General features: G+C 69.1%; 1 protein-coding gene across 1 annotated transcript; it reads left to right on the plus strand.

Moving 5' to 3' along the window:
* Positions 1 to 2,087: 2,087 nt before the first annotated feature.
* On the plus strand, positions 2,088 to 10,362 carry MLC1 (modulator of VRAC current 1; the record flags this gene model as incomplete). The annotated part of the gene is made up of 11 exons (XM_084254623.1): positions 2,088 to 2,270; positions 2,986 to 3,075; positions 4,269 to 4,322; positions 4,443 to 4,544; positions 6,467 to 6,568; positions 6,781 to 6,852; positions 7,198 to 7,314; positions 7,589 to 7,645; positions 7,930 to 8,052; positions 8,919 to 9,071; positions 10,291 to 10,362. Exons 1-11 carry the CDS (start codon positions 2,091 to 2,093, stop codon positions 10,360 to 10,362), a joined length of 1,122 nt encoding a protein of 373 aa, XP_084110749.1. The 5' UTR covers positions 2,088 to 2,090.
* Between the last annotated feature and the right edge of the window lie 1,318 nt (positions 10,363 to 11,680).

Consider the following 11,680-nt stretch of genomic DNA (forward strand, 5'->3'; position numbering starts at 1 on the left):
GGGTGGGCGGGGCCTCGGGTGGGCGGGGCCTCGGGTGGGCGGGGCCGCCCTCAGGCCGCCGCCTCTTGCTCTGCTGTTGTGAAGTTACTGTTGTTATTTCTTCCTCGCGTACCTTTTTGTCGTCTTTTAATTTGTGCTTTCCTAACTGATTAAAGTGGAAAATCAATGACTTTTGGAACTTTCTTCACTGTGTTACTGTGAGCACTGAAAGCTGTTCAGTTTTCTGATTTCTGATTCCGCTGCGCTCCACCGAATTTGACTTGTATCTTTATTTTTGCTCTCGCTTGGTTTCCAGTTTCTTTTCTCATTTCTCCTTTCACCCATGACTTGTCTCTTAGTGGTATGAAGTTTTGTTTTTAAATAGTTCGGGACCTTCCAGGTATTTGTTAATGATTCCTGACTTAACCGTATCTTGGTCAGAGGATAAATCTGGGGGAGTCCTCCAGTCTGGCCACCACAGGGCTTTTGCACGCACTGCACTTGCTCCTGGAGGCCCCCTCCGGCCCCAGAAGGCCCACCCCGAGCCCTCGGGCAGCACCCCACTTCCTTCTGTGAAGTCAGGGGTGCTGCAGAGCTCACACTAGTCCACTCCTCGAGGTGCTCGCCCCCGCAGGACGCAGACTCATGGGGCCAAGGCCGCCTGTGCACCCCCAAAGCTCTGGTGCTCGCTGCGAGGAGTGCTCCGCGGCAGCAAAGGGAGGAGGGGGCTTAGGGCTGTGCTTGAAGCGGGTGTGGAAGGACAGGACAGGGCCCTGGCCCCACCAGCAGAGGCCCCTCGCCCAGGCCCCGGGTGAGCACGGAAGTGGTGAGATCCGCTTATCGTGTTCAAACAAAGAGGAACAGGGAGCGAGGCTCCCAGCCAGCAGGTCAACCCACCTCATTCCAGTTCCGGCGCTGCACCGGTTGGGAAGAAGGTCTGCACTTTTCGGTTGGCTTGAGACCACCTCCTGCTGCTGGATGGCGCGTAGAAGCCGATCCCAATCCTTCCTGCTTGGCTGAGACCAGGATGGAGCCCCCATGCTTGGCAGCGGGCGGGTTTGCCCAGGGTTTGTTTTTGCGGCGGAAGGAGGCTTTCAAAGTGCTCTGGTTGCTGCGCACAAAGAATCTGTCGCCGGCACCGCAAGGCGCCATGGCCCTGGGCCCCTGCCCATGCTCTGTTCAGTGGGCAAAGCCTGGCCTGAGCGGCCCGAGGCCCAGCGTGCAGGGTTCCGGCCACACCAAAGATGCTGGGCTGTGACCTGGACAGGGGTCTCCACAGGGGCTGCACAGGGCATGTGACCGGCCGTCCGAATGCAAGTGACTCGCTTCCCAGCATGCATGGGGCTCCTGAGCAGCCAGGGCAGCACTCGGGGCTTCCTCCCAGGGCGCTTGCTTCTTCCGAGGCACCCACCTTGGTGCGGGGGCCTGTGGAGAGTGGCCAGTGGACACCCTGGGGTGGGCTGGTGGGGAGAAGACTGAGCCGATCGGGGCTCCGAGGGGGTCACGCAGCCCGCACAACCTTGCGGGCTCATTGGGATTCAGGACACCACTCTCGGTCGGCCCCAGTGTGGGTCTGCGGAGCCTTTGTTCCTCTGTGAATAGTTGTCCCTGGGAGCCTGAGGCCGCTGACATGGCAACAGGAGCCCTCCCCCAGAGGCCAGCCTGGCCAGCAGAGCGCCGGAGGACCGCGAGGTGAGCACAGGCCGGGCCCGAGGTGCGTATTTTGCACTCCCTGTTCCCTTGTCACCCTGAGTGGCTGCACCCCGGGACCCAGCACGGCTCTGGTGGAAGCGGAGGCGGCCCTGGGGGCCTGGACCAGGGAGGTGGGGACCCCGCAGCCCTGCCCCAGCCTCCGGGGCTTCTCAGGAAGGCGGTTCTGTCCACCTGTTAAAACAGGGGCTTGTTCTCAAGTTTGAGGACGCTCAGTCGGTGCAGGCGCAATTTCTTTTACTGACGACTTTCAAAAAAGCATGTTTTGAAAGCGACTTATTTAAATTAGCCATTTGTCAGAGCGCTGGAAAGTAGATGCTGATGGTGTTGCTGGTAACTTGGGGGCCGCACAGGTGACCGCAGGCCCGTGGCCGCTCATGTCCTGTCTGTCCCCGAGCGCCATGACGCGGGAGGAGCCAGGCAGGGAGGAGCTGGCTTACGACCGGACCCCCACCCTGGAGCGCGGCCGGCCAGACGCGGGGGGCTATGTGCCGGGCCCCAAGCCCAGCGACCTTCAGCTGTCCACGCGGCTGCCCCGGTGCCTCAGCCACAGGACGTGGGTCTTCTCCGTGCTGATGGGGGTGAGTCTCACCATGGGGCCTCGGATGTCGTCCTCGGCCTGTGGCCTGGTGGGCGGCCCCAGTGGTGGGGTTGGCAGGGCCCGGCCCCCCTGCTGCTCCTCGTGCCTGGGCTCCAGGGTCCCTTTCCTCCATTCCCAAGATCTGTAGCACCGGCCCCGCCGGCCTCAGGCTGAGGCTACTGCACATCCCAGCCGGGGAGGGACAGCCAGGGCCCTGCCAGCAGCCCTGCGCCCCGCAGCCCGCACGGGAACCCACCCCTGCTGTGGCCCCGCCTAGGGGTGCATGTGCCTGGCCGCTTCTGCCCCACACCCGGGTCCTCGGGCCCCAGTGGGTGTGCATGACCCCTACCTGGACTCCCCCAACACTGCCATTCCCCGTGGCCTCCGCTCTACTGTGAGTTCCCAATACCTTGGGGGCCCTGGGGGCCCCTTGCCACAGGAGGCCCCACTCCAGGGTCCCCTCCCAAGTCTGCTGCAGAGGGGCCAGTGGGGCTGTTTGCCAGGCTCTGCACCTGCGGAGTCCGGAGGCCCCAGACTGCCCATGTTGGGGTGAGGGTGTTTTCTGGAGGAGGCCCCTGTGGCTCCTGGCAGCACCAGGCCCAGCGGGGGGGGGGGGCGCTGCCACTAGGGGTGCGCCCCCAGCGGGTCCCGCTCCGGCGCAGGGCGGGCGAGGGCAGGTGCGCGCTCAGGCCCGCCACGCCGGCTTCCTTTCGCAGAGCTGCCTGCTCGTGACCTCGGGGTTCTCGCTCTACCTGGGCAACGTGTTTCCCTCGGAGATGGACTATCTCCGCTGCGCCGCAGGCTCGGTGAGCGCAGCGGCGCCCCGGTGTCTTCGCCCTGAGACCCGGGGGACGGGAGCTCCTCATCCCCTTGCGGGACTGCAGCCTCGAGCAGGCTTTACTGCTTTCGAAACGACTGATGGGGCGGTCAGACTCTCCAACCCGGAGCCGGTGCTGGGCCGGCAGGAGTCCCCTCCCCAGCCCGTGCTTATGGATGCACCAAGGTGGGGGCTGCCCCCCACCCCCCGAGGGGCGACCAGCCACCCCGCCCAAGGGCCGGCCCAGACGCCAGCTGTGTGCAGCGAGTCCTGTCCGGAGAGGCCAGACTCAGAGGGGCCCTCTGGGCAAACCCCACCCCAGCTTCTGAGACCACAGGCCGTTTTTACTCTCAGTGATGGTCACCCACACCTCGGCCCCCCTTCAGCCCACGCCTCCCCTCCTCTCACGGGGGTGGGGGACAAGAACAGGCCGCTTGGGGCCCCTTCTCTTGGCCACACAGCCAGGGGCTGCCCGTCCCACACTGCCGCCCGCGCCCCGCCCATGCCCCCACCCCCCCACCGCCCTCCCCCTGCCCTCCCCATGCCCCCCACACCCCCTCCACCCACCCACGCCCCCAACCCACCCCTCTAACAAGGACAGGTCCAGGCAGACTCAGTCACCTGCTCTGGCCTGGCCACGTCCCCAGACATCTTCAAACACAGAACAGACGCCTTCGTCCCTTCACCCTGTGCCCCCACCCCTGGTGCTGCCCAGTCTCCGCTCCCTCGGAACTGCCTGCCCGAGGGTTCTCCTGGGACCTCGCCGGGGCTCCTGTTGTGCTCCCGGCCGAGGCTGCAGGAACCGGGGTGCCCCCTCTGCCCGACCCCCCACTCATCCTTTCCCTTATGCCTGCCCCAGCTCGTGGGGGCCACGGCGAGGGGTGGGGGCAGGCGGAGGGGGCTGTGTGGGGCAGCCCACCCGCGCTGTGCGGTCCGGGGCAGGCGCGCCCGGCGGGAGGGCTTCAGCCCCCAGCGCGTGTGTCAGGTCATGGGAAAGCGCACGATCTTTCAGAGCAGAGCTGTTGGGGCACCCGGCCTCTTGGCCCCCGGCGCAGCCCTGGGGCACGGCGCTGTGCTGGGCACACCGGGGTGGACACACGCACGTGAGCAATACTGTAAGCAGCGCTGACTGCTCGGGTCCGGCTGGTCAGGCCCCGGTCACCGAGCTTGGTTTCTCGGCAGTGCGTCCCCTCCGCGATCGTGAGCTTCGCCGTCTCCAGGAGGAACGTCCACGCTGTGAGTCCACGGGCTTGGAGGCGGGCGCGGGCAGGTGCGGGCGGGGGCTCTGTGGCCCCGCGGGTCCTCCTGTCCCCCTCTTTCTTAGGTGCCCGGAGGGTACAGCCCGTCTCCTTGCAGATTCCTGACTTCCAGATCCTGTTCGTGTCGGCCTTCGCCATCACCACCACCTGTCTGATCTGGTTCGGGTGCAAGCTCGTCCTGAGCCCGTCGGCCATAGACGTGAGTCCTGCCCGGCGCCCTGCTGGGCCCCGGGGCGGCGGGCAGCGGGCGGCAGGGGTGCTTCGAGAGCTGTTTGTTTCTGGAGGAAACACTGGCCCGTCCTGCTCCGGCTGCTCGGGGCAACCCGTGGCCGCCCGGCGGAAGCCCCCCTCGTCGTGGGGCTGAGCGGGCAGGACACGAGCCGCTGCCCCAGGGAGCCCGAGTGGGGGCGCCAGTGGGGAGCGCAGAGGAGAGCGCACCACCCTGTCCCAGGCCGGCAGAGGTGACCGGGAGCTCGGCCTCAGGCCAGCGCGCCCCCACGCCCCGCCTAGCGGGCTCGTCTGGGCTCGCGCCCCGATCAGCGCTGCCTCTCAGCCTGCGCCCCCCTGCCCCCCCATGGGCCCCCACGGCCCCCGACATCCCCCCACACGCCGCCCCCCGCCCCCCCCCCCCCCCCCCCCCGCGCCGCCAGCCCAGCCCCGCAGCTCCTGTCCCTTCGCGCCAGCTTTCACCCGGTCTGGTTTAGAACAAGCTCCTGGAAAGCTCAGCTGGGGCTCCGCCCACCGGGGCTCCCCGGGGGCTCCCCTAGGGCCGCCTCCTTTGCGCTGGGTCTGGACAGGCGCGTGGCTGCCCAGCCGGGTGCTGCCCGCACCCCTGTCCCCGTGTGAGTCCGAGGCGCCCCCAGGTCTGATGGCTGCAGCGGCGTCCGCCTGCCCCCCGCCCAGCGCCCCCCTCCATCCTCCCCGCCCGCGGCCCAGCGGACGCGCCCCTGAGCGCCCCGGCCAGGCCTGGCAGACGCTGTGGACAAGGCGGTGCTTGTCCCAGCCAGATCCGCCGGCCTGACTGGGCTCGGAGCACGTGGGACCCCGGGAGCCCCGCGTCCGCAGCGGGGTCACAGTCCCGGTGAGAGCACGGCGGGGGGCTGGCCCACCGCTGGCCCGCGCGGCCCCACCCTGCCGCGCCCACCCTGCCGCGCCGCGGAGACGAGAGAGTTTGCAGGAACGCAGAGTCCCGCCCCAGCTTCCCGCTCGGGCCAGAGCCCGGCTCGGCTACCGGCGCCCCGTGACCGTCCCCCTCAGCCCGGCCTCTCCCCTGGCACCGTCGTCGCGCGGGCAGAAGCTTCACGAGCGGGACGGCTGCTCTACGCACACCCCGCACAGGCCCGGCAGCTCGTCCTGACAGGGACAGGCCGACGCCCCATGCGCCCTCCCGCCGCCCACCTGCCGCCCCTCAGTGGTGCCTCGATTCCCCCCGGCCTGTCCAGGCCCGTTCAGAGGTGGCCGCTGACTCTTGTCCTCTTGCGCATTGGCTGCTGGGCCGCACCGGCGTGGGCTGACCGCCGCATGCGATGGCCTTGCCTCAGGCCAGGCTCACGTGGAGCCCCGGGGGCCCCTCATCCTCAGTCTGGCTGTGGGGATTTCCCTTCCTGCACCTCCAGACACCCCAGGGGCAGAGCCGAGGGGGCCAGGGAGTAGGACGTCCCTCCGGGAAGGACAGCGGGGCGCAGGGCTGCCTGGCTGCGGGTAGCAGGGACGGCCGTGGGCAGAGCTCGTGGGACACAGGCTTGGGAGGGGCAGCCCGCACCCCAGTGGAGCTGCCGGGCTGAACGCTGCTCAAGGGGTGCCGGGGTCGCAGGGCCGGGGCTGCGGGCGCCCCGCCCCCAACCCCACCCAGCTGGCCGTGCGTGGACTTGGCCACGGGGGCAAGAGCGGCATTCCCCTCCCCCCCCCCCCCCCCCCCCCCGGCAAGCACGCAGAAGGCGAGGCCAGAGGCTGGCCGCCTGCGACCCCAGGGCCTAGTCCAGGCCTCGCGCCGAGACTGCCTGAATCCAAACCCGGCCAAGCCAAAGGGGCCCGGCGCCCAGGAAGGGGACCCGAAGCCCCCCGCGGCCCCCCGCAGCCGAGCGCGTGAAGCCAGGTCTGGTCGCGCCGCTTCCCTTGCAGATCAACTTCAACCTGATCCTGCTGCTCCTGCTGGAGCTCCTCATGGCGGCCACAGTGATCCTGTCTGCCCGGTCCAGCGAGGCACACGGCAAGCCGAGAAAGGTCAGTGCGGGCCGTGCGGGCCCAGCTCTGGGGCTCCTGCACCCCGCGGCCTTGTGGGGGGAGGGGGCAGAGGACCGCAGCCGAAGAAAGCCCCGTGGGCGGCCCCGGCCCGCTGCTGGCCACTTGCCGGGCAGCGCGTCTGCCTCCGGAGCACTGGCACGGCCTGGACACCGGCAGCCCCGGGCCTGCCCACAGCGTCTGCTTCTCTCCAGGGCTGCGTCCCCGAAAGCACCCACCCCCTGGACGAGGCGGCCTTCCCGGCCCGGGCCCTCAAGTCCTACTCGGTGAGAGACTGGCCCTGGGGCGGGGCCGGCGGCTGCGGGTCCTGGTGGACGCGGCTTCCCCCCAGCCCGGCAGCCCTGGGCGCCTGCCCCCCCGTGTCTCTTTGAAGGGCGCTGAGCTCTGCTCCCGTGGCCCCGGCAGCCTCTTCCTCCTCCTGGCCTTGCTGTCTCCTGTTGCCTGGCCCCCCCTACCCCCCCCACCCTGTGGGCCAGAGCAGGGGTCAGGCTGGGGGGGGGCCTGGTCTGGGGGTCCACCGGCCGGGGCGTGTGCCCCGTGGGGCGGACCTGGGGTGGGCGTCCGCGTCTGTGCCCTGGCCCAGCCCGGCCCCACGTCCATGGCACCCACAGGTCATCGAGGTGATTGCCGGCGTCTCGGCCGTCCTGGGCGGCGTTATCGCTCTGAACGTGGACGAGTCCGCCTCGGGCCCGCACGGCTCAGTGACCTTCTTCTGGATCCTGGTGGCGGTGAGCACGGCCAGCCGCGGGGCTGGCCCAGGGGCCGCAGATGGAGCCACTGTGCCGGTGACGGGCAGAAGCGGGGTGGGCGGGGACTGGGGCCAGCCGCTTGCACCGTGGCCATCAGGACCCTCCAGGGCTGGGGCTGACGGAATGACTCACCAGGCACTGCAGGCCACTTGGCCTCTTCTTGGCCGCTGCTTCTCTGCCTAGCTGCGGGCAGCGGAGGCCACGTCTGCAGTCTGACCCCAGCCAGTTGCCGCTCATGTCTATGTCCCTGCAGTGCTTCCCGAGTGCCGTGGCCGGCCACGTGGCGGCAGAGTGCCCCAGCAGGTGCCTGGTAGGTGTGCCGGACCCTGGCCAGCACCCTGGCTGCTCCTCCCTGTCTCGCCCGAGCCTCGCTTTTAGCCACCCGTGCGGCCGGACCTTCATGGGCGCCGTCCAGGCAGCCTCCCCGTGGGGGGGCAGGAGGAGCTGGCTTTTGGGCCAGGGAGGTCACCCTTCCAGCGTGGACAGCTGTGCCCCATGGGAGGGGCTGGGATCGCAGACCGAGCGGCTCAGCAGGAGCCCCAACGGCTGGGCCTCTGTCCCCGTGGGGCCCAGACGGCATCTCTGTCCGGCCAGGTGGAGGTGCTCATCGCTGTCAGCAGCCTCACAGCCCCCCTGCTGTTCACGGCCGCCGGGTACCTGTCCTTCAGCGTGATGAGGGTCTTGGAGATCTTCCGGGACTACCCGCCCTCCATCAAGGTAGGGCTAGGGTCTCTGGCAAACCCTGTCCAGCTTCCCTCTGTGGCCAGTCAGCCCCAGCCACCTGGCCACCTGCCCCACGGCTGGCCGCTGGCGCCACCCAGCTGCTTCCATTGTCCTGCTTCAGGCCCCCTGGTGTGTCCTGGCCCTGGACACGCGTCTGCTGCGCCTGGACCCCCCACCCGTGTTCACATTAGGGGTCAGCTGGTGGCCATGAGACTCTCTGTTGCCTTGCCATGGGCTTGGGGTGAGCGAGGGGTTGAACTTTGCCGGCAGGACTTCCTGGGGCGGTGCGCAGCTCTGGCCCCAGGCGCAGGGGCTTCCCTCCAACCATGCACTGTGTCCAGCGTGCAACGCCCCCAAACTTCCCACGTGAAAGTCCAGGCACGCGGAACCACCCAGCCCCGAGCTGGACAGGCCTCCCGCCGCTCCTGCCAGGAGGACGCCCCAGGCCTAGCCACCATGTCCAGCTGGCTCCCTGTGGACGCTGGCAGTCCCTGGAGCCCTCGCCACAGGCCTCAGCCACCTGCAGGCCATCTTTGTGCCCGTTAAGCCCAGAGCAGCAGAACTAACACTAAAACTGCTTCCTTAGGTCTCCTCTGTGGAGCTGGCGCCAGCGCTCCAGGTCTCCAAGCCACAGGCTTCGGGGGCGGTCGGCCGGGGAGCGGGTGAACCGGGGCTTGTCCACATGCTCTGGCCCTGCTTGCTCTAGCTCTGGAGCCGGCCGCCCCGGGTGGGGTGGGTGGGGTCCGGCCGTGGGGGGCACAGTTGCGGGGTCTGGCTGTCCCGGGGCCACCTGCGCGGGCTCCCGCGGGGCCCCCGTGCAGAGGAGGGCCATGGCGCTCACCGCTGCGTTGGCCCCACAGCAGTCCCAGGACGTGCTGCTGCTGCTGCTGCTGCTGGAGCTACTGCTGCAGGCCGGGCTCAACACGGCCACAGCCGTCCAGTGTGTGCACTTCAAGGTGGGCACGGCCTGGGGCGCCCCGCCGGCTGACACGCAGGAGCGCCCGGCTGGCCAGGTGAGGGCCCCTTCCCTGGCCTGGGGCGCCGCCCGTGCTCTGGCTGCCCGCGGAGCTGCCATGTTGCCGTGGGGTTTATAAAGCGCCTGGAAGTCTTGAGCAAGACCCGCGACGCTTTCTGGGCCGGCCAAGCCAGCACCATCCGGCCCTGAAAAAACACGTCCCGGGCTGGCCCTTTCCGCTTTCCTCCCACAGTGCAACGGGGTTGCAGGGTGCACGCAGGCAGAGCTTCCTCCTGGCCTCTGGGGGCGCTCTGCCAGGGTGGGGCGCTCCCAGCCCACCAGGCTCCCTGCAGCCCAAGCTCTGGGGGGGAGGTTCACCCTGGCCCTTTGCAAGGCTTCAGGCTGCGCCGACCATCTCTGCCCAGGCCCTACCACTAGGCCGCCATAACTGAGAGGTCAGGCCGGCGTCCCCTTCCCTGGGGCTGCCCGTCCAGGCCGCGTTCTCGTGGAGAACTGTCCTCGAGGCCTGCGGTACCCTGTGCACCAGGGGCAGCTGCTCAGGCCACCAGGGCCGCTGCGGGGTAGACTGGAGTCGTTCCCGCTAGGTCCGGTCTCAGAGCCCCTCTCCCGTGCTCTGTGCGCCCCCTCACGGCCTGGAGCTGCTGGCCTCCGGGCCTTTGCACGCGCTGCTCTTGCTGGGGCAGCCCCCGCCACCTGGGTGCCACTTCGTGCCCGGTGGTGCCTGCCCCTGCGGGGGTAGCCTGGGCCCTGGATACCTGCCCCATCCCGTGTTGGGATCAGAAGGCACAGCCAGGCTCTGGAGCTGCCAGGCCAGGGGGTCAGGCCTGGGGACTGTCCTGTCTCTGGGGTCCTGGGGGTCCTGCCTCGATGTTTTCCTTCCTGAAGGCAGGCCCGTGGGGAGGGCTTCCCGTCGTCCAGGCCAGGCCCAGCGCCCTCTCTACAGCGGCAACTGCCCCTGCCCCGAGAGGACCAGGGAGGCCTCTGTGCCCTCCGCCCCTGCCTGCCCGCCTGCCTGCCCTCAGGCGACGCTAGCGAGGCCTCGGAGCAGGTGCAGACCCTGGGCCCCCACCGTTGGGCTCAGACGAACGCCCCCAAACCACCAGTCGGGCTTGTGCAGGGCCCACCCACCGGGGCCCCGCGCCTCCCCAGGCAGTGGGGGCAGCTGGATGCACTGGATGCGCTGGCGCTGGTGTGCCCCCCACTCCAAGCACAGGGGTGCCCAAGCTCAGGCGGTCACGTGTCCTGTCTCACCGCAGGCCAGAAGCCCCCTGAAGGAGTTTGACAAGGAGAAAGCCTGGAGAGCCGTCGTGGTGCAGATGGCACAGTGACCGGCGGGAGGCCGACCCAGCAGGCCGCCCGCACCGCAGACCCCCTGGCGTCTCCACCCTGGGGTGCCACAAAGGGCCCCTTTGGTAGTTTAATTCTGAAATCAGCAAGTTAATTCTGAACTCTTCCGGCTCACTGGTCCGGTCAGCTCGGCGTGTCCCCGGTGGCCTGACCGCAGGGGCAGCGCAGGGCCCGGGGGGTGTGTGGGGAGGGGCCCACAGAGCTGGGCTTGGTGGCCGGCCTGCCCGGTGGCCCCCGCCTCTGCCCCTCCACGCTGCCCGGCGTGGACCCACCTCTGCCCAGGCGTGTCCCCCACGCGCCGCGGCCTGCCCTCGCCCGGTCACACAGGCGCAGAGGCCCACAGTCTGCTCTGGGCCTGGGGCTCTGGCACCTCTGCGAAGCCCACACGAAGACAGACAGACGGACAGCACACGTCAGGTGGGCCGGTCCAGGCTGACCGCCGCTGGCCGGGGGGCCTGCTCCACTCCCCTCGCCTGGCTCAAAGAGCAAGAGCCAAGGGCCTCGCTGGGCGGTCCGTCCCCCGCCCCTCACTCAGCCGCCGTCCAGCGGGGCCGGGCAGCACGCCCCTTCTCCCCGCACGCCGGGGCGCCTGGAGCTGCCAATGTCTCCCAGGGACACCCATCGCCCCAGAGAGCTGAGAGCCTGTTCTAAAGGGAGGCGTGCCCATCGATTTAGGAATTTGGGGGCAGATACTTCTGCCCGTGAGGAGGCTTTGCTCTCCTCCAGGTGGGGAGTCCTGTGGGTGCCAGTCCCTGCTCTTCTTCAGCCAAGGTGTTGGGGCGCAGCTGTCGGGCGGCGGGCCCTCCAGTCTCACTGCTGAGTGCAGGAGACAGCTGCGGGGACCCCCGGGCCCGTGACCCTCAAGACAGCTCTCCAGCAAGCAGGAGGGATGCAGGCCAGACTCCCGAGAGGCCGCGCACGCCAGCCCCAAAGTCCTGTCTGCAGCCCTGGCTGCCCCGTCAGAGGTCCGGGAGGTCCGGGAGGCCCCCAAGCCCCCAAAGCCCCACCCGCACCCCAGGGGACGCACTTGAGCAAGGACCCTTCCGCACAGCAGCCCCTCCCGAGCCCTCCTGGAGCCCACCTGGCCGCTGCCCTCCCCGCTGCACCCTTGGGGACGGCGCTGGGGCTTCCAGCAGACGACACAGGCCCACAGGGGCAGCCCAGCCCCTGGCGCTGCTTGGGCTCCAGAAAGTCTGAGCTGTGGAGCGTGTTGGGGGGGGGCTCTGGGGCCTTAGGCTCCCTAATTTTAGAACGGCCTGGATCCCCCCACCCAATGTCTAACTCTGCCTGAGTAATAAA

The sequence above is a fragment of the Talpa europaea genome (assembly GCF_964194135.1).
Source record: "Talpa europaea genome assembly, chromosome: 15".
NCBI classification, from domain to species: domain Eukaryota; kingdom Metazoa; phylum Chordata; class Mammalia; order Eulipotyphla; family Talpidae; genus Talpa; species Talpa europaea.